The sequence below is a fragment of the Pinus tabuliformis genome, chromosome 7 (genome assembly GCF_031772625.1).
Source record: "Pinus tabuliformis cultivar Carrire ecotype Pingquan chromosome 7, CPIR1, whole genome shotgun sequence".
Taxonomy (NCBI): Eukaryota; Viridiplantae; Streptophyta; class Pinopsida; order Pinales; family Pinaceae; genus Pinus; species Pinus tabuliformis.
Window position 1 is genome coordinate 1,678,747,098 of NC_142293.1, and position 22,510 is coordinate 1,678,769,607.

A 22,510-nucleotide genomic window follows, 5' to 3' on the forward strand; every position below is an offset into this window, starting at 1 on the left:
TCAAGAGGAGTTAAGACTCAGTCTTGTCAAGGGCTCTACCAACAACAGTAGCAGGGGGTTGAAGGTTTAGAAGGAAGAGAAGAATGTAGCCTTTGGTAGTAAGGGAAAAGCGAAGAAAGGTCCTAGCCAAGGACAAAACTCAAGGGGAGTCGAGTAGAAGAAAAAGGATCTGTCGAAGATCAAATGCTTCAGATGTGGTGAGTTTGGTCACTACGTCACCCAATGTCCCAAGAGAAAGAAGGACAAGAAGGGGAAACAATAGACAACAACTTTGACAGAGATAGATGAGTTGACCTCCAGGTTGGAGGAGTTTGCATTGATACATCCAGATGGAGGAGTAGTGTGAGGCTTCAAAGTTGCAGGATCAGGGCAGGGTCTGAGGAGGCACAACATCAGACAGGTGTTTCCTCATGGATCATTACCTTAGCTACGGGGTCCCATAATATTTAGTAGCAGGAGGATCAAGATGTTAGCAAGGTACAATCAGATCTTGAGAGACAGTGGAGAGCTAGTTGCTGTCAGATATTAGAGGGGCATAGAGACAGTGGGGCGCCGTCAGATACTCAGTAGACAAAGCAGAGCTAGTTACAGTTAGAGACTCAAGGGATAGTTGCAGAAGCCAGTTGTAGGGACAGTAGATCAAATCTTAGTTGCAGTAGTTACAACAACAACAACAACAACAACAACATGAGATCAGATGCAACGCAGGTAATAGTGCAAGGAGGCATAATGCATTGTTAGCAGCAACACAGATGCAAAGTGATTCAACTACAGAGTTTGCAGGTGAATCAGAGTATGCGCAATAGCTTGGTGGACAATGATAGTATGTTGCAGATGTGAGACACCAACAACATGGTCTGATTACAGAGGAGAGATATTAGGGAGAGAACACCTTCCTCGTTAAGAGGGAGTGCTAGTTTTTGATTGATTTGGTAGCATCAGACAAGTGTTCTAGTCTCGATTTGTGTCTAAGAGGCTAAGGAACATGAGATCTCCAAAACCCAGAAAAGGTTTCGTGAGATAAGCTTATGAAACACCTTAATTAAATTAATTAGCCATCATTTAAATATTTCCTAAGTCTAACTTAGGAAAAGTGGTTAATTAAAGTGAATTAATTGAGGAGATCGACTTATGCTTTAGAGACTTCCAGAAAATGACTTGGATCAAGTCTACAATGATCTTAGTCGTCGATAAGGATCTAATTGTTGCCATTGAAGCTCCAACGAGAGATTATAAGAGCATGTTGATGGGATGGGGAAACACAGTGTGAGAGTAAGAGTAAGGCAGTGCGAGCTTCCCAGTGCGCAAAGATTCAATGAGGGACAAGTACGAGCTAGAGGGTGAGCATCAGTGGTTGAGGGAGAAACATAGGAGAATTATGGAGAGTTTCCCAACAGTTTTCCAGTGCCAGAGAGGTAGGAAAGGGAAGGTCAAAATTGTTCTATAGAGAGGCCAAGTAGCCCGTGCGAGCAACCAGAAACCCTAGTGCGAGTGTCAGAAAGAGGGTCGTTTCAGTTGTTGAAGGCTGGGAGATCACTTGGAAGGCAAAGCGCGTAAATTCTAGAGGCAAAGGGAGGATGGACGACTCAGTTAGAGCCAGGTAGCAAGAAATACGAATTTCCTAGGCTAGGCAGTGTGAGTTCAAGGCAGAGCGAGTTGCCAGTGAGAGGAGGTTCGAGTGGGCTAGAGGGAGGCCAAATTGGTTGTAGAAGGGAGAAAAATTCTCTAGGTGATTTTTGCTAGATTATTTTTGGAGGATTGCTAGTTGGGCATCCAGTTGTAATAATTTCCAAATTGTTGCATAATAAAATAAACCCTCATCTGCTGCACGAGTTTTCCCTAAAGTGTTTTTCTGGGGACGTTTGTCCAAAAATATTGGTGTCTATTTTATCGTGTGTGCATCTATTTCTCAGTTCTTGATTTTATTTTCTGCAGTGTATTTGTATGGTGAAGATTGCAATTGTGAGTTATTCGCTAATTGTCGTAAACAATTAAACTGCTAACAATTAGGAGAATAATATCTTGTAATTGCAATCAAGGAATTTTCACATGGAATCAGAGCATTGAAGATCAGATCGGAGGTTCAAAAGTGAAAGATCAGTAGATCGTGCAGTTTCATAGGAGATCTAAAGCACAAAATTCAGATTTGCGCAGGCTAGCCATGTTGTGTGAATTGTTGGGCAGGAAAATCGATTTCCAGAGGTAAGAGTGCAGGAAAAGTTCGATTGGCCCAAAGAAGAATTCCAGCAAACAGTGGATTTGTCGGGAAGCAGTTCCAGTGAGCAGATCAGTTGATTCGTTGAGTAGATCTGGGTGCAAAAGTTTTGCAGCGAGGGTTTCAGCAACATATCTGTGCAGGGGTAGGAAGAGAAAAGTACACTGAAGAGGGAATTTCCAAAACTTCTCTAGGGTTTCTAGATCTAGTTTTAGGAGGAGATCCATAATTTCCAGTTGCAAAGGGCCGTAGCAGGCAATTTGTAAGTACGAGTTTGCCAGACTAGCTAGTTCGAGTTGCAGAGGTTATAGTTTGTGTGGCAGTTCTCGGAGAAGGACATCTGGAAGGTAGCGGGAGTAGTCTCAGTGAGCAACTGAAGGAAATATATTAGCCGGAGAAGGACATCCAGAGGTAGATCTGCACATTCCTAAGGGAGTGCGAGTAGTAGAAGGAAGGAGGATATTTCCAGATCCAGTCTTCAGTTTATTTGAGTTTCGCGAGATCGCCGCAATAGGTCTCAGAGATTAGGATAGATTTGATGGAGCCTCTAACATTGGTGTCTGGAAGGCCAAGATGCTATTCTTGTTGGATGATCATGATCTAAAGGAGTTTGTGACAACAATTGTAGCTGAACTGATAGATCCTATCCAATATTTTGACTGCAAAAGGGATATGGCCAAAGCTACGAGGATGGTCGTAGACGGGGTTCGGGATCATATCGTCCTGCATATTGCAAAGAAGAATACGACAAAGGACATTTGGGAGGTTGTTGTGAAGGTATTCCAAGATCCATCAGAGAATTGTAAAATGATTCATAAAGAGAAGTTGAGGACCACAAAGATGCAGAAGGGTGAGACTGTAACTTCTTATCTCACGAGAGTTCAGAGTGTTTGTGATGAGCTAGAAGTTGTAGGAGAGAAGCTAGATGAGACAAAGAACTTGTGCGAGTTGCTATAAATGATTTTTCCAAAGAGTGGGCAACTTTCATTCAGAGAATTACTGGAAAAGATAAACTTCTAGATTGGGAATGCCCGTGGAGTGACTTCACTCAACAGGAGCTAAGGTTTAGTCTTGTTGAGGGTACTACCAGCAGTAGTAGTAGTGGGCCGAAGGTTGAGAAGGAAGAGGAGAATGTACTATGTAGCCCTTGCCAGTAAGGGAAAGGTGAAGAAAGGTCCTGACTAGGGACAAAACTCAAAGGGAGGTGAAAAGACGACAAAGGACTTGTCGAAGGTCAAATGCTTCAATTTTGTGAGTTTGGTCACTATGTCACCCAGTGTCCCTAGAGAAAGGACTAGAAGGGGTAGTAGCAGACAGTAGCTTCAATAGAGATAGATGAGTTGACCTCTAGGTTGGAGGAGTTTGCATTGATAGCGACTATACCTCCAAATGGAGGAGGAGCGTGAGGCTTCAGAGTTCCAGGATCAGGGCAGGGTTCGAGGAGGCACAACATCATACAGGTGTTTCCTCATGGATCATTACCTTAGCTACAAGGGCCCATATTATTTAGTAGTAGGAGGATCTGGATGTCAGCAAGGCCCATCAAATCTTGAGCGATAGTGCAGATATAGTTGCAGTCAGATACTAGAGGGGCGCAAATATAGTTGGGCACAATTAGATACTCAGTAGACAGAGCAAAGCTAGTTGTAGTCTGAAACTCAATGGACAGTTGTAGAAGCCAGTTGTGGGAAAATAGATCAATTCTCAGTTGCAGTAGTTACAACAACAACAACAACAACAACATGAGATCAGATGCAGTGCAAGCAGTGTTGGCAGCAGTGCAAGGAGGCACAATGCAGTGTTAGCACGAGCATAGATGCAAGGTGGTTCAACTAAAGGGATAGTAGGAATCAAAGTATGCACAATAGCTTGGTGGGCAATGACAATATGTTGCAGATGTCAGACCCTAGGAACGTGGTTCAACTATAGAGGAGAGTTGGGGAGAGGACACCTTCCTCGCTAAAAAGAGTGTTAGTTTTTGATTGATTTGGTAGCATCAGACATGTGTGTTAGTCACTATATGCATCTAAGAGGCTAAGGAACGACATCTCCAAAACCCAGAAAAAGTTTCGTGAGATAAGCTTGCAAAACACCTTAATTAAATTAATTGGCCATCATTTAAATATTTCCTAAGTCTAACTTAGGAAAGGTGGTTAATTAAAGTGAATTAATTGAGGAGATCGACTTATATATAAGAGACTTCCAGAAAATGACTTGGATCAAGTCTAAGATGATCTTAGCCGCTGATAAGGATCTAATTGTGGTCGTTGAAGCTCCAACGAGAGATTATAAGAGCAAGTCGATGGGATGGAGAGAGACAGTGTGAGAGCAAAAGCAAGGCAGTGTGAACTTCCTTGTGCGCAGAGATTCAGCGAGGGACAAGTTTGAGCCAGAAGGAGAGCATCAATGATTGAGGGAACAACAGAGGAGAATTTCAGAGGGTTTCCCAACTGTTTTTCAGTGTCGGAGAGGCACGAAAAGGGAGGCTGAAATTATTCTACAGAGAGACTGAGTAGCTAGAAACCCCAGTGCGAGTGCCAAAAAGAGGGTCGTTTTAGTCACTGAAGGCAAAGAGATCACCCTGAATACAGAGCGAGTCATTTCCAGAGGTAGAGGGAGGCTAGATGGCTTAGTTAGAGCCAAGTAGCAAACAATACAAATTTCTCAAGCTAGGCAGTGCCAATTCCAAGCAAAGCGAGTTGCCAATGAGAGGGTTGAGTAGGCCGGAGGGAGGCCGAATTGATTGTATAAGGGAGAAAATTTCTTTAGTTGATTTTTGCCATATTATTTTCGAAGGATTGCCAGTTGGGCATCCAGTTGTAATAATTTCCAAATTGCTGCATAATAAAATAAACCCTCATATGCTGCGCCGGTAGTTTTTCTCGGGACGGTAGTTCAAAATATTGGTGTCAATGTTATTGTGTGTGCATCTATTTCTCAGTTTAGGATTTTATTTTCCATAGCGTATTTTTGTGGTGAAGATTGCAACTGTGAGTTGTTCGTTAATTGACATAAACAATTAAACTGCTAACAATTAGGAGAATAGTATCCAGTAATTGCAATGAAGGAATTTTCACAGTATATCCCAGATGTACTGTGGCTGTTTGGAATCTGGATGGCCCTGATGCCATATGTGTATTTTTTTCTTCAATTTTCACTTAATGAAAATTTATAATTCATAATCAATGATGATGTATGTGTAAGAGTATTGATTGCTTAGGTATTGTGATTGACAGTGTAAAAATAATTCTTATTCAACAAAAGCTGGCAGGCTTTAACTTGTAAGGGAGGCCTTGTAGGAATTTACAGGGTAAGTTCCTCATATAGAACACCAAAGGAGACCGCTCACAAATAGATCACAGATCAATACACCAGTATTCTTGACGTGGTTAAAACCCTCAAAGAGGGAAACAATCCACGACTTGAGCCAACGCGACCACTTCAGGCAATTTATTAATGTAAAAGAAGGAAAATTTACATAAGCTTCTCTCATGAATGGTCACGTTACAAATGACCCTCCATGCTCTTTAAATAGAGATCATGGACCAATCAGGTGTTAAGCCATGGATCAAGTGTCGGTAATACCGAGGAGAGAATGAACCGTCGGATCACTTCATGTCTAGAACATATCGCGACTATCGGATTGTAAGTTACAAAAGTACATAGTAAAGAAACACACTTTACCTAAGTCTACACTAGACCAAGTTATAGTTAACTATTTCCTATGTGTCGGAATATCCTAACATCCCCCCTTAAGAACAACTTGGGATAGGATTGAAGGATGTACAAATATGACACAATAGGAGAAGGAAGGAGGCATTAGAGCCTATCCCCCCTTAGTGACAACTTCTTGATCTCCAACCATAAATCGAAGTTTAGTAAACTTTGCCTTTGTGAGAGCCTTTGTAAAGATGTCTACAACTTGATTATCAGTTGAACAATATTGCACTTCAAGAACATGGTCATGAATGAGCTTTCTGATGAAGTGCATGTGTAGTTGAATGTGTTTGCTGCATTGATGTTGGACTAGATCTTTGCATAGTTGAATGGCACTTTGATTATCACACCAAAGTGTAGTCGGGTGCTGTTGCTGAGAGCCAAACTCTGACAGGATCTGACGAAGCCAAAGGGCTTCCTTACTAGCTTCTACGACGCCACGATACTCTGTTTTTGTTGAAGAAAGAGAAATGGGACTTTGTTTCTTACAAGCCCATGTAATAGGTCTAGAACTAAGAGTGAACACGTAACTTGTAGTAGACTTCCGATCATCAGGGTCACCAGCCCAATCGGAATCAGTGAAACCAACCAATAGAGGAGATGCTTCTGCATTGTAATGAATCCTAGACTGAATTGTACCTCAATCATAACAAAGCATTCTTTTAGCTGCTTTCCAATGACTATCATGTGGGTTTTGCATAAACTGAGCAATAAGGCCAATAACAAAGGAAAGGTTAGGACGGGTATGGGTCAGATACAAAATTTTTCCTACAAGTTGACGGTATAAGGTAGCATCAACTTCAGGGGAAGTACAAGTGACTGAAAGTTTGACTCCAGATTGAAAGGGAGAAGGAGCTGGCTTACAGTCTTCCATGTGAAAGTGGCGTAGAAGATCACATGCATACTTGGACTGGGAAAGGGAAATACCTTCCTTGGATTGCAAAACTTGAAGACCAAGAAAATAATGCAAGTGTCCTAAGTCTGTCATTTCAAACTGCTTTTTAAGGCTGGACTTCACATGGTTTATAAGGTTGGGATCACTACTAGTAAGGATAAGATCATCAACATAAAGAACAAGAATGATAAGAGACTTACCCACTTTCTTGGTGTAGACAGTATTGTCAGAATGACACCTAGAAAAGCCAGTATCTAAAAGAAAGCTATCCATTTTGGCATACCAAGTTCGAGGGGCTTGCTTGAGACCATAAAGGGATTTCTTAAGCCGACATACAAGGCTGGAGGTTGTTCCATATAGATTTCTTCATGCAAGTCCCCATGCAAGAAGGTAGATTTAACATCCATCTGATGGAATTCCCATTTGAGAGAGGCAGCGAGGGAAAGAACAAGGCGGATAGAGTTCATTTTGGCAACAGGGGAGAAGGTTTCAGTATAGTCAATGCCTTCGACTTGTGAAAAACCCGTAGCAACAAGACAAGCTTTATGTTTATCAACTTTTCCATCTGGTCCAAACTTGGTTCTGTAAACCCATTTGCATCTAACAAGTTTTCGTCCCTTTGGAAGAGGAACAAGATCGCATGTATCATTTGCTAATAATGAACGATATTCTTCATTCATAGTTGCGTCCCAATCTGGATGGCCTGAAGATTCTGCAAAGGTGTCAGGATCATAATTCGTTGAAGCTTGAGCCAGTAAAGAAGAGGCTCTATCGAATTGAGAACGTGTACGTCGCTGATCTGTAGGATCACCTGCAAGAGCACCTGCTGCATCCCGAGTAGCACAGACCCATTTTGGAAGCTGAGGAGCTGAAGGAGGATCCTGAGAAGGTGGGGAGGATTGTCATCCTCGCTATCATCATCTGGAGAAGAAATATTTTCAGAAGTAGAAGGGATAGAGAGAGGTGGCACATCTACCTCACTAGGGTCGTAGGCCGATTTATTTTCAATAAACTTTACATCTCTTCTAATGATAACATTTTTGGACTTAGGTGAAAGAAGTCTATATCCTTTGACATCTTCAGAATATCCAACAAAAATACATTTTTTAGTCATAGGTTCTAAAGCTTTATGTTTCTCATCTAGAATATGGGCCTATGCTTCACTTCCAAAAACATGAAAGTGACTTACATCTGGTTTAATTGAGCTCCATGCTTCTTCTGGAGTGATATTCTTTAAAACCTTAATAGGAGTGTGATTTACTATGTAATTTGCACTGTTAATTGCTTCGGCCCAAAAATTAAGACAACCTTTAGATTGAAGCATACAATTAACCATTTCCTTTAAGGTGCGATTCTTTCTTTCAGCTACACCATTTTGTTGTGGAGTATATGGAACAATATGTTGCATTTGAATTCCATGCTCAGTGCAAAAGTTGATGAATTTGTTGTTAACATATTCTCTGCCATTATCAGAGATTAGCTTAAGAATTTGATGTCCAGATTGTTTCTCAACAAAGGCCTTAAAGGCCAGAACATGTTAAATACTTCACTCTTGAGTTTTAAGAAGTATACCCAAGTGTGTCTAGAGAAATCATCAATGAAAGTTAAGAAATACTTGTAGCCAGAGAATGAAACAACTGGAAGTGGACCACATAAATCACTATGCACAAGCTGTAAAGGGGCTGAGGTGTGCCAAGAGGCACGTTTTTCAAAACTATCCTGATGATGTTTTCCGAGTGCACATCCGAAACAAACACCATCTCTGCAAGATACCATAGGAAGACCTGTCACCATATTTTCTTTACATAGATTTTGAAGGGAGGGATAGTTTAAGTGACCAAATCGCTCATGCCAAAGTTTGCTCACTTGATCATTATGAGCAACAAATATTGAGAGAAGAGTTGATGACCCAAAGTTGTTAAACTTATACAACCTTGTAGAATCATCAGCAATGCCGGTAGCTAAAATCTGTCTGGGATCTCTTAGGTCTTTAATTACAGCATCATGAGGTGAAAATTCAACGATTTTACCTTCACCTGAATGAGTTATCTGATATACAGATAGAAGGTTGGAGGATAAGGTTGGAACACATAATACATCATTAAATTGACCATTGTCTAGATGAATAGTTCCAGTCCTTACAACACTAAGAGATCTATTATCACCAACATATATATTTTTGGTGTTATAATCATTTAAAGAAGAAAACATGGCTTTGTTTTTGGCCATGTGATAAGAAGCTCCAGAATCAATGAGCCACTCATGAGGATAAGAAGAAGAAGATACATTTGGTGCATAACCAGACCAAGATGCTTGACAACCACATGCAGAAAGTGCTATTCTTGAAGATGAAGTTGAAGTTGAAGAGTGGTCCAAATGGATGTTAATCTTTTTCATTGTTGCTTTCAAGGCTTCCATCTTCTTAAAGCATTTTGGATTCTAAGTGGCCATCTCGATTACAAAAGTTGCAATGTCTATCAGTCTTTTGCCCTTTGTTTTTATTTGCCTTATCATTTTGTTGAATTGATTTTTCATTTTGAGACTAAAAGTGCTTAGGACCCTTGGTTGGTTTAGGACCATTCTTTTTAGTATGCTGTTTCTTAGGATTCTTTGAATTTGGTTGCTGCTGGGTAGCTAAGGCTTTCTTAGAAGAGTTCCAAGATTAAGAAGACCAAGATGTAAGAGTTTTTCTTGTTCTCTTATTAAAGAATCACAATAAACATCAAAATAGGGGGACTTGTAGGCTTGTTCTTGAGAAATAAAGGCTTCTCTGGTAGAATGGAAGGTGGAAACAAACACAGAATAGGCTGGTTCCAACTTAGTAAAAATGGAATAGATAAGGCTACCATCTTCTTTCTTAACCTTAGCGCCTTCCAAGAGAAGTCTAAGGGTCCTGAACTTGGACACAAAATCCTTCAATGGAAGAAAAATTATTGGGGTCCAACGTAAGCAACTCATTTTCGAGTTGATGGGTTCTAATTTCATTTTTAATTCCAAAAACTTTATTGAGCTATTTCATTGCTTCATCAGGGGTATCAAGTCCCGCGATATGGAATCTAAGGTTTGAAGAAATAGACATCCCTATCAACCCACGTGCTTGATCTTGCTTATTTTCCCATTTCACTGCCTTATCTTCATCTTTAGGTTTAGAGTCTTGGCCTGAGGCTATTCTATAAAGACCTTTACTTCTAAGTAAATCCTCCATGTAGGACATCCATTAGAATTAGTTGGTGCTGTCAAGAATAACTTGGCATGGAATTTCCATTTTAACGGAAACTGAAGCTGTAGATGCTGAAACTATGTGTTCCAATGGAAAGATCTCAAAAAATTAGGCTGATTAAAAAAAAAACGGCTCTGAAAACAACTTCCGGACGAAGAAGTTATGGCTATTCGAAGAAAATTTGTTGAAGATGCCGACGATGTACATGACTGTGCGGAAGTGAATGATAATGTTATATTTAAAAAAAAAAATTCCCTCCTTTTCAAAACTTAATCTAATTAACTCACTTTTAAAAGAAAATTATGTGACCCACTTTTATAAATAAGTGAAAGTCACTTTTACAATGGTGCTTTGTGAGTTACCCACTAAATTGTAACCTAAATAAAAGATAAAGAGAGTTTAGAATTATAAGTGACTCACTTTTTATAATGGGTGAGAACACTTTACATAAAGTAACTTTAAAACATAAGTTACATGTGCTTTTTGAAAAAGTAGCTCAACAAAAAAAAAGACTTGAACCCAAGACCTCTATTCTCATAAGGTAACTTTGTACCAATTGAGCTAGTTTAAAAGGTTAGTAATTTTTGGAAAAGAGGAAGGTTTTTTTTGTGTTTTAAGTCACTGAAGCTTTGGAGTGCGTGCTTACTTGAAAAAACTCTTTTTGCCTACAAAATAATAAAACACACAACCCAACATGGACATTCAAAAAAAACCAAACCTTATGGCTTGAAGTTAGCTTTTGCCGAAAACTAAATCTTTTCTTCAATGTTTCTGATCTTCCGAGATCACACTAAGGCGCATCAGAAAAGAGCATACGCATAAGAAAAATCCTTCCTTTCTGTTTCTGATTTGCCTAGATCGCACAGAGTCGCGGGGCAAAGAGCATACGCAGAAATGGAAGGTATAGATCCAGTAATAAAAAACAGAGATCTAAATAAATCGAAATAAACAGAGAGATGAATAACTAAAACTGCAAATAAAAACTGTATACCTCCAAATCTTAAAAATTACGTAGCTAGGGCTACCGGAAACATTTTTGCATGAAACGAAAGGGGTTCCTCATTGGAACAGATGCTCCTAACACAATAGAGCAGTCCTCTCGGCTCGAAAGTAGTCAGAAATAGTAGATCTAGGAAATGACAGTTGGATGCAGTTGTACCGGCTTCGGATTTGGATCACCAACGGATGTAGCCCTCAAATAGCTCTGATACCATGTAGGAATTTACAGGGTAAGTTCCTCAGATAGAACACCAAAGGACATCTGTAGGGATTTATAGGGTAAGTTCCTCAGATAGAACACCAAAGAACACCGCTCACAAACAGATCACAGATCAATACACCAGTATTTTTGACATGGTTAAAACCCTCAAAGAGGGAAGCAGTTCACGGCGTGAGCGAAGACGGCCACTTCATGCAATTTATTAATGTAAAAGAAAGAAAATTTACATAAGCTTCTCTCATGAACGGTCACTTTACAAATGGCCCTCCATGCTCTTTAAATAGAGTTCATGGACCAATCGGTGTTAAGCCACGGATCAAGTGTTGGTAATACCAAGGAGAGAATGAACCGTCGGATCACTTCATATCTAGAACATATCGTGACTGTCGGATTGTAAGTTACAAAAATACATCGTAAAGAAACACACTTTACCTAACTCTACACTAGACCAAGTTATACTTAACTATTTCCTATGTGTTGGAATATCCTAACAGGCCTGCAATGCCTTAGCACTTATTGATAGGTTACTCAGTTATAGGCATTGTCAATATCACTAGATAATGCTAGATTAGTTCTCGAAACAATGACCATTTCTCAAGTTTGCAGAATTTGGTTTGAACTGAATTTTTGGGTGCAATGGTGCCTTTTGTGACTTGTCTCGATCTAACTTAAGTGGCCTTGAGGATTTCTCTGACATATCCCAACCAAATGGTACTTGATTGCAGATACCAAATTTCCTTTGTAGTGTTTGTCAGCTTTAACTCAATAATGTCATCTCTTGAAAATTTGGGGGTATCACTTGCCAATCCGGAACTTCATTCCTGTCCCCGAACCTTGGCCTAAGATAGATATAATATGATCATCTATATCTCACGTGAATCTCCCATACTCTATTTGTATTTGTACTTATCAATTGAAGGTATCTATATCTATTGTTTTAGTGATGACATATGTGCTGATATTTTCCTGGTCATCGAATGACAGAGAAGCAAGAAGCAAAGGCCCATGCAAAGGATATGTCAACGTTCTGTGGCAGGTACCTCTTAAAAGTAACTTAATAGTTCTCTGCTTTGAAGATGTAATTTTTGTTGATTACTTTGTATTTCAAGTGAAGTCTTTAAGATTTTATGTATAATTAGGCATGCTTTCTTTTATGTCTGAGGTAATTCTTAAAGTAGCTACAAGTTCAGCTCTACATTGTCTGAAACTAATTTTTTAAATCGATGGTTAGTTATTGATCTCAATGTTTAGATGAGAGTCTTTCAGCACTCCAATGGTCTGCTTATGATTAATATAGCTATTTAAATCTCCAAATGACTGTACGAGTACTTTGGCAATAGATGCCAAAGACTATTTGTATATAATAAGTCGTCAAGGAGGCCTGCTGAGTATTTGATATTTTGAATTTCTTGTACTTTTTGTGTCCTTACTGCTTAGTTGCACTGCTATTCTAGTGACCAATATAGCTGGTTATTTCCTATCTGCAGTTCAAAATAAATTCAGTTAAAACCTAGATATTTCTCTTAGAAATAAGTTGGATGTTTGAATCTCATATCTGTGTGCTTCTTTTTGCATCTACCACTACTGTATCAAGGATTATTAGCCACCAGTAGTGGTTGACCTTTGGTGAAATTCCAACCTCCCATTGTGTGTAGATTTGAGATATAGGAAATTGTGATGAACCTGAGGCTATCTTTGATAGTTATTTTCTTAGGAGTTATGTGAAGAACCTTATAAACCTTAAAAGTTAAAACCATATAATCTCCACCGATTGTTCTGCTGAGAATGGTTTGCAAGCTGGTGTGAAATCATTCCACTTGCTGTCCCATGGTTTTATCATTCTTTCAAAAAAATTATGACCAAATAAGACTTCATTAATTAGATGCAATAACCTTTTAACAAGCTTCCATTTGTCCTACAAACTCTTCATATTCTTAATTGGTGGAGGTTTAGTATCTTGACAGAGATTTTCTCGAAGTAGCCTGTGTCAAGGAAGGCTTTGTTTTCCAATTGGATGTGTTACCTAGTATGATGTATGAGCTTGATTTTTAGCACTTTGATATATTTGGCATACACTTACAGGTGTTCGAGACAGTTGTTTGATGTTATTTAGGGACATATCATGGAAGTACACATTTGCCCTCACTTTACCCTTATGGTTTTCTTAAACTAACTAACTGGTCAGCAGTTGGGTGTGTGATTTTTAGAGAAAGGTGTTTAGAGCAATGTGGCTGTGGATACTTGTTTTTGCCTACGGTCTTCTTTATGATATTCATTAAATTCTTATTGCTAGACTCAGGATGACTGTTCCCTTGGGATAATAGTTCGATGAATGTGACATGACAATGCCATAGTCAAAGTAAAAGGATGACAATTTAGCATAATGAATGACTTAGCATTATTTGTCATAATCCTTAGAGAAACACTGGAATGAGTGATAATCCTATCCTCGAGAAAACTAATAACCAGTGATCATCCTATCCCCGAGAAAATTATTAACCACCTCGGCAGTTGCTTTCTTTGTAGGTATAGCTTCTACCCACCTAGTAAAGTAATTAGTAGCCATCAATATCCATTTGTGTTTGCCACTCGAGTTTTCTTTGAACTCATCGATGAAGTCAAGGCCCCATTGCTGGAATGGTGCCTCTACCACCACCAGTTGCAGAGCTAGTGCAACCAACTTTTGCTTTCCAGTGAAGAACTGACACGTCTGTCATTTTCTGACAAGCTTTGGACATTGATAAAGTATAAAATACCTTGGACCTCATAGTCCTAACTTTATACATTAAAATGTAAAAGCAAAAATATCATTTTTATGCATTTTTCATACATTTTTTAGGGCTGATATCTAGCGTTTTATAGTTGTTTTATGTGATTTCCGCCTTTGAAAATTTGCTGCAATTTATTTCATTGTTTACTCATTTAATAGCAGTTGTTTATTTATTGCTTATCATCAATTCTAGGCAATTTTGTTATTGCTGTCATAACTTTTGTATGCTGTAAATTGTGCTAGTTAAGAACCCTAATTTATAACAGCACTTGGTAATTTAAAGGTAGCATGTGTTTGAGAGCCCATTTGAGCCTCTCCAGGACTATTCAAGCTCTTTAGATTTATCCATAGGTCCTTTGAACTTGTTACCTTGGAATTATCTCTCATCTCACATAGAGCCCTACTTTGTTGAACATTATTCCTGGGTGTTTTATTGAGCGGAACCCTTGGAGTGTATTTAGCCCGGGAATGCTTGGGTTATCTAATCTCCGGGGTTTGCTTTGGAAGCTTCCCTTGTGGAGATAATATCTGACCACAGAACAACATGGGAATAATTACAAATGTGACAATGGTGACTGATCCCATTGTCATGCTTAATATAAGTGCTTAATGATCTTTTGCACTAAGGTGCTAGATTTTGTGGTAATAGGACCAAGCTAGCTTTTTGTAAGTTTGCTTCTCTCAGTGATTGGCTTCAACAAGTGCTATCATTTGATGGTTTAAATCAATTGGCAGTGGCACAGACACCATTGAGCAACCTATTCTCCTACATTCAAACCTTAGAATCACTTGATTCTTAGCTCATGTGGTGAATGTTCTTGTTTCAAATACATGTTGAGATGCTAGAAAAATTGTTAAGTATGTTAAATGTTGAAAAACAGCCCAATTTCAGTCTTCTAACATGTGAGATTTGATGGATTTCATTCCATCACCAAATTAATTAAAATTAGGGTTTGACTTTGTCTTATAGTGTTAAAATTTAAGTTATTGTTGACATCTGGCAATACAAAAAATGACACAATTACTTCTTTTTTAGCCTATGTTGCAGGAAACTTGCACCCTCACCCCCTTGTGTTTCAGCTGTTTCTGTTTCAAAACTTTGAAACTTGACGGAAACACGTATCAATTCGTATGAAACACATTTCACATGTTGGAAATGTGTTTCATACAAATTGAAACACGTTTCAATGTCTATATAATGCTTTTACAAATGACATTTGTCTGATTTTGCATTGATTTAATGGTTGGAACCTACATTTTTAGTTTTATTGCCTAATCAAAGGTTAATTATGAATTAATGAGACTTCTAGAAACATCTAAGACTTGAAAATTTTCTTTACAAAGGTTTTCACTTTCAGTTTGCACCAAAATGTTGTTAATTAATGGTATTGTTAAATTCTTAAAGTAAAATAACTTTTACGTGATTTTTTAACATTACCATTAATTGTTTCAGGATGTTTGAGAGTGTTTCCAACCTCATTAGTCTTCATATGGAGAAAGTAGAATTTCATATCCTATTCAAAATTTATTAGACTTAATAGTTTTAAGAATTTCAGGATTATTTTCGTTGGATTTTATCATGTGTGAATGTATGCTATTGGTAGTTAATCAAGAGCACCAAGTCCTTTATTTTCGTCGATGTTAGTGATATTGCTTGTTGGACTCCTCTATCATGGCCTTAGCAAAAATGTGCCCTTCACTGAAACCGAAATCATTGATCAGGCATGCTAGGCTTTTCGTAGCATATTTTAAAGCTCAAATTAGGTAGTATTGACAAAATTAGGTGGTGTTGACTGAAGTCCCTAGAGGATTGAGGTAGAGGCAAAGGGTGATACTGAGGATGAAGATCCCAATATAATTGATGATGGAACATGTTGAGAAATCAAGTGTTGGAAGAAAGTGATTGATTTATCTTAACTTGATAATTACTTGTGAATGTTCGTTGCAATGTGGAAAAAGTCGAAGTCGGGATGAAATCGGCAAGGGTCCAGAAATTGAAAAAGTTGTTAAAGTCGCGAGATTTTTGAAAAAGTCAGCAAAATTAAAAAAATACAAAAATATTCATTTATTTATTTATTTTTAGCATCTAAAATATCCACAACATCAAATAAATGCATTTCCACATAAACATGTAAAGAAAGCTAATATATAATATGTAAATGAAGTCTAGTGCTACATCACATATCAAAATAGTGAATCAGTACTGAATCTTGAGTCCTGTCTTAGTCTCAACTCTCAAGAGTCAAAATATATAAAAAAAATATAATAAATGTATATCATGAGTCATTTACATGTCATAAAGTAATTAGTCACAGAGATCCTCTACCCCTTTTACGGGAATAGGGAATGGCTTTTCCTTTTCCTCTAGAGGAAGAAGGTCCTGCCTCTGGGAATACAAATGCACTCAGACGTCCTTTAGAAGCCAATAAAAGACATGGCCTCTGTCCTCTACTGCTGCCCATGCTACATGGTGTCACCTCCTCCTCCTGCTCTACTTCTTGAGTCTGACCTTGCTCCTCCTCCTCTACCTCTGGCTCTCCCTACCCTGCAACTGCTACCTCCTCTCCCTAGTGCCTTTAGATCCACATCTAACCAATCAGGGATCGCGTCCATGGTCGACCTCTTAGTGTCGACCCTCCATGCAACAGTGGTATCAATATTGTCCAATGAGATGGCTTCCACATCATGAGTTTTTTGAAGTTGTCTCACCCACAATCGAAGATTGTAGTAGACGTAGACCATGTCATTGAGGCGGCGAGACTCCAATCTATATTAGGGTCATAGATTGTAAATTAGTACTTAGAGAATTTAAATATTAAAAACAAACAAATGAATTCAAAAATTTAATTTGAATTTTTTTTACCTGTTGCGCTTTTTGCTGTGTATTTTGTCAAATACACTTCAGTTGCGCTCACACCCAGAGGAACTGCATGTTTGGTTGAGCACTCGAATGGCAAGCTTTTGGAGATGGGGTACTTTGCCACCATAGCTTGTCCGCCAAGCATCTACAAGTTAAAAGAAAAATGAGAAACATAAAAAAAAAGTTAAAACATTGAAATTCTAAACTTGAAGCAAATTATGAAGAGGCAATGAATTATGAAATTTGAAAGTTGAAAGTTGAAACAAACTGAAGCTTACTTGGCATTTTGGTCGTCCTATTCTTAATAGCCATGGTAAAATGAACTGTGCCATCTGCCATCCTATATATCTCCATTTCTTTAGAAATATCTTCATGTTCTTGCTCAGATGACACCATCCTCTCAATACAAGTGAGGAATCCATCCATCACCTCGGCATCAAATTTGAAACCACAGGAGTAAGAAAATGTGGGGTTGAGGTAGATACCTGCAACATGAATGGGGCGATGGAGGGTATTGTTCCATCGCTCATCAATCACTCTCCATATGACTTGTTGTTTCTCTAACCCCTCATCTCCCTTATCTTCATAATAAGCACGAATGGCTTCTTTGGCCCTATCCATGGCCTCATACAAGTAGCTCGTTGCGGGCTTGTCTCCATCAACCAACCGAAGAACCCTTACCAAAGGTTTTGAAATGGCACACACTTCCTCTACTCTTACCCAAAAGCGCTGATCATATGAAACTAGTTTGCATATGCCCTCTCCCTTTGGTTTGTGGCTAATAGATAAAGCATGCCAATTTAGTGAAAGAAACATGCTCTTCACATCCCACATAGAATTCAACAGAGACTGAAGAGATATGAAAGTAGTGGTAAATCGTGTAATGGCAGGACGCACAACTCTTTGTTGCTGGTGAATCTTCTCATCAAGCTAAGCACAAATGCATGATTATATATAAATTTTGTTATGCTCTTGGATGATTCAACAATATCCCTCACAAGATACAATGAGCAGCACAAGGTGTCCAAAACAAGTTAGGATACCTCTCCATAAGCAACCTGCCAGTGGCGACATAATTTATAGTGTTGTCCGTTATGACTTGGACAACATTTTTTGGGCCTACTTCTTGAATGAAGATGTTCAACAACTCACATAATAAACGTGCATTTAGTGTGTGCAGATGCATCAACAGATTTCATAAACATTGTCCCCTTGGGACAACTAACCAAGAATTTAAGAAGGGTCCTAACCTTTTGTTCAGTCCAATCATCTGACATGACTGTGCATCCAGTGTGTTCCCATGATGCCCTAAAATCCTCCAATCTAGCAATGCAATTAGTATTTTCATCTTGAAGAAGAGGCCCTCTCAACTCTACAAAGGTAGGGGCTTTGTACCCCAGGCCAACGACAACAACAACATCAAACATAGGTTGGTAGAATGGGTTTGTCTTGGCAATGTTGAAAGGGACATCACTCCATAGAAGACACTTACTGACCAACCTGTCAGAGTCTGCCTTTTCCTTTTTTTATGTGCTGAATTGATGCCAGATTGTGCACTAGGTGTGGTTCTAGGAATACAAAAAGATGAGAAAGTTAAGGGGTTGGGAGATGTGGGTGTGGAAGGTGATGCTGAAGAACTACTCACTTCCCCCCACTCTTGAGGCCCCTACAAGTTGGCTTTTTAGTGCTTCCTTGGTGTCTTTGCCCTCCTCTTTATCCATCAATGATTTAATGGCTTGCCAGATGATTTCTAGAGTTGGATTTGGGCAAAGTTCTAAATTTTGCCCCGGAATTTGCCCCAAATAGAACTTTAATCTATTGACACCCCCTGACATATGCTTGCCACACAACTTGCAAGTCAAATACATTTTATTGACCCCCCTAGATTCGGGTATAGTATCAGGTTCACCATATTCCCACATAGGGTCCAAAAGCCTCGGCATTTTGTTTGAAACTTTGAACTTGAATTTGAACCTGGGCATAATAAAAATTTGGAAAAATAAATAAATTTGCTCATCACATAAGAAGCAAACACAAATGTAATTGTTGATTTTAAATTTTAAATGCCTCTTCTCATTCACTTGAACACACTCAGATTCACTAAACAAGGGTTTGAATTTTTGTCATTTGATTCTTGAAAGTTGAAGTTTTGATTCAATCTAGATTCTAAACAATGTTTTGATTCAAATTTCTAAACAAAAATAAGATAAAAACAAGCTAATAGAATTATAGAAAGATTTAAGAAGCCATTTGTGTAACAAAGACTAAGAGAGAAATTAAAATACATACCTGGCAGCAGCAAATCGGCACCTTGAATCTCTCACGTTGAGCAGTGGACAAATCTCCAAATCCACACCACAAAACTAGCAAATCTCCTCCTCTTCAACCTTAGCAAACACCTCCTCTCTCCACAGGGACGAATGGTAGCAGGAAGGGTGACAAATGATTGTTTTTTTTTCCTTTTTCCGCCACTTATTTGTGGCTTGGGCGGGCTTGGTGACTTTTGGGTCGACCCCGGATAAATTCAGGAGATTTTTACGATTAAATCCCGGCTTTTTTAGCAGTGAAAAGGTCGACAAAAAGTTGGCCGATTCCCAAAAAATCAGAGTTTGGCACGGGACTTTTTGCCAACTTTTTCCACACTAGTTTGTTGGCTTCTTATTACTTATACTATGTTATCTTCATCAAGCAGTTACCAAATGTACAAAAATGAAGATCTCTAAGAGACAAAGAACACAAGAAGTTAGGCTCCAAGCTAGGGCAAAACCCCACAAAGAGGAAAACCCAAAAACAATCCTTCTTATAGAATCAGATCAAAATGAGATATCTCCAATATTCAAGACCAAGAGTGCCACAAAGAACCCATATAAACCCTCCTCCAAGTCTCCTATAACAAGTCAAAGTCAATGTTTGTCAAACCCTTCTGAAATCTGGTCAAATCATAGAAAATCTCGGACCTGCAGTGGAGGCCAAAGTTCAGCCCTTTAGTAGCCTCGGAAAGCCGCAAACTTTTTGCACATGTGAGCAAAATTAGGGCAAACATCACGATTTTTCTTTCTCCTTTGACTTTGACTACCTTTTCTTCCCTTTATTGGCACAAAAATTGATGTGTTGATAATGATGATTGAATGAGCTCGAGTTGATTTATTTATACATGTCGAGGAGGGTCGAATAACTACCTCTAAGGCCGATTTGTCTAAGGAGGGCCGACTTGGTCTTGTGTTGATACTTAGACTCAATTTTTTCTTTTCTTTTTCTTTTCTTACAAAAAACCCAAATGGGACTTGAGTAAATACATTTATTTTGACTCAATAATACTCTTCTGACTCAATTGAATCTATGAGCATGAAGAACATGCTTTGATGAAGAAATAAAATAATAATAATGAATATAATCAATGATAAAAATTACATTTTCTTACATTATGAAGATCAACACTAGTTACATTTTTCATTAGAACATTGCTTGTCATTTAAATGTTCTTGCTCACTTATTCATAATGATCTTTCCAATTTTCAATATAATATGCTATATATATCACATTTCCCTGTTTCCAAATTTTTTTGGGGGTCACGTTTCTAGTGCGATTTTGTTTCAGAAATGCGTACCTATTTCCCCATATCATGCAACTTAATTTTTAGCATATTCATGTTTTCTAGCGTTCTCGGTGATTTGTTTTAGTGAGATTGTGGCTCAAAATGTGCTCAATGCCTGCCTTCCCTTTTAAGTGGTGCTTCCAAGTAATGAAAAGCACCCTGAAACATTTGATGGCATTTCAAAATGCGCTTGCACATTCTAAAACATTTTGGCCCTAGAAATGGTGGGGTTTAGGTACTTCCTTCAATCTAGCTATTAGAACTTTTTGGAAGTCATCAATATCTTGAATAACACACATCCTTCAGTGAAAAGAGGACAACCAAAAAGATGATATTTCTAGCCTATGATCACTCAAAATAAATGTGTGGAAAGTTCATCTTGGTTTATTCGGCATGGACAGTTTGTGCATACATTAGTGATTGATTTACCATTGGTAGTTTTTGGGTTCATTCTTCATTGATAGTTTGAGTGCTTTATCCAAACTTATCACATATTTGCTGATCTTCATTCTCAGAGTTAAAGATTGAAGAAGTTCCTTGCATGAGATCTTCATTGCAGTTTTTTTTTTGGGAATTAGTCTAGACCCCATACTAAAACTGGTACAGGTTTTAGATATTTTCTGGATTTTAGCAGGTTTTCATGTGTACACAATATTTCTTGTGTGCATAATAAAGAGAGGCCTTCAAAAGGGCATTTGCATGGTAAGGGGAGATCTTCAGAAGGGTATTTACTGAAATTTTGATGAACCGTTCAAGGAAGCTATCTATCATTAGAAAGTCCATATTTTCAGGAAGCGATTATAGTGTTGAGTATACATTTGACAGTATTCCAACCTAAGTCAAATGACACAAGGTCAAGGGACACTAAGGGCATGTAAATACGAGTATTTGACACGAGACAGCGACTCAGAAACATGGCACAAAGGACACATTCACTGAAATCTTGATGAACCGTTTAAGGAAGCTATCTATCATTAGAAAGTTCATATTTTCAGGATGTGATTATAGTGTTGAGTGTCCATTTGATAGTATTCCAACCTAAGTCACAAGACACGAGGACACAAGACACAGAGGACACGTAAATATGAGTATTTGACATGAGACATGGTGACCTGGAAACAGAATATGCAGGACAAGTTATATATTTAAGACTGAAATATAGTGCTCGATGCATATTTTTTAGAAATTAGAACATCTACAGGTATGAATCATGATGATATCCATTTAGTAATTTAATAATTTAGTATTTATAATTTTAGAACTAGTTAGTTTATTAATTTACTACATCAATGATGTTCACAGTTCAATGTTCATTGTTCATTTTATTAACAATTGTTCAAGCACATAAGTAACTAGAAATTTAGAAATATCATGATTGAGAAAATAAAACTAGAAATTTAGATGTAGAACTTAGATATTAAAACCATAAATTGCAGATTTTTCATTAAGTCATCAAAATCAAAATGTATTACATAGATATCAAAATCAAAATGTATTGCGCCAATGTGAAGCCACGAGCCACGATTAAGGATGTAGCGTCTAGGTCTCTTTTACTATGTGAAAATCTGCCCACAAATTCTTCCGTCTGCTGACAAATCGATGATAGTCACATGCTCAACAATATTCCTCATGAATAGACACAAAATATACAGAAAAAATGAAAAAAAAAAAGATGCGACACTTTTAATTTTGGGGTTTTAGTGGGACATGTGTCCTAAAATTGAGACATGTTAGGGCACGTGTTCGACATGGCCCCAACAAAGATGTTGACCGAAACTTTCTATGCACCTTGACCAACATTGACTGCAGAAGTACAACTAGGGCTTCTGGGACATTGACCGAAAATTTCTGTGCACCTTGACCAGCGTTGATCGCAGAAGTACAACTAGGGCTTCCGCAGGTTGACTTTGACTTTGACCAGAAATTTTGTGGGCAGAATTTTGTGACTGTTTTGACTAAGGGAAGGAGGCTGCATTCTTTGACTAGTTGACTGAATATTTTGGAGTTGATTTGGACGT

General features: G+C 38.3%; 1 protein-coding gene across 1 annotated transcript in view; it reads left to right on the forward strand.

Moving 5' to 3' along the window:
* LOC149254903 (uncharacterized) overlaps positions 1 to 22,510 on the forward strand; it is a 233,874-nt gene that overhangs the window by 155,620 nt on the left and 55,744 nt on the right. Inside the window, exon 6 of the mRNA XM_089457142.1 lies at positions 12,251 to 12,302. Within this exon, the coding sequence (XP_089313268.1) occupies positions 12,251 to 12,302 (52 nt within the window). The remainder of the gene's footprint in view (positions 1 to 12,250; positions 12,303 to 22,510) is intronic.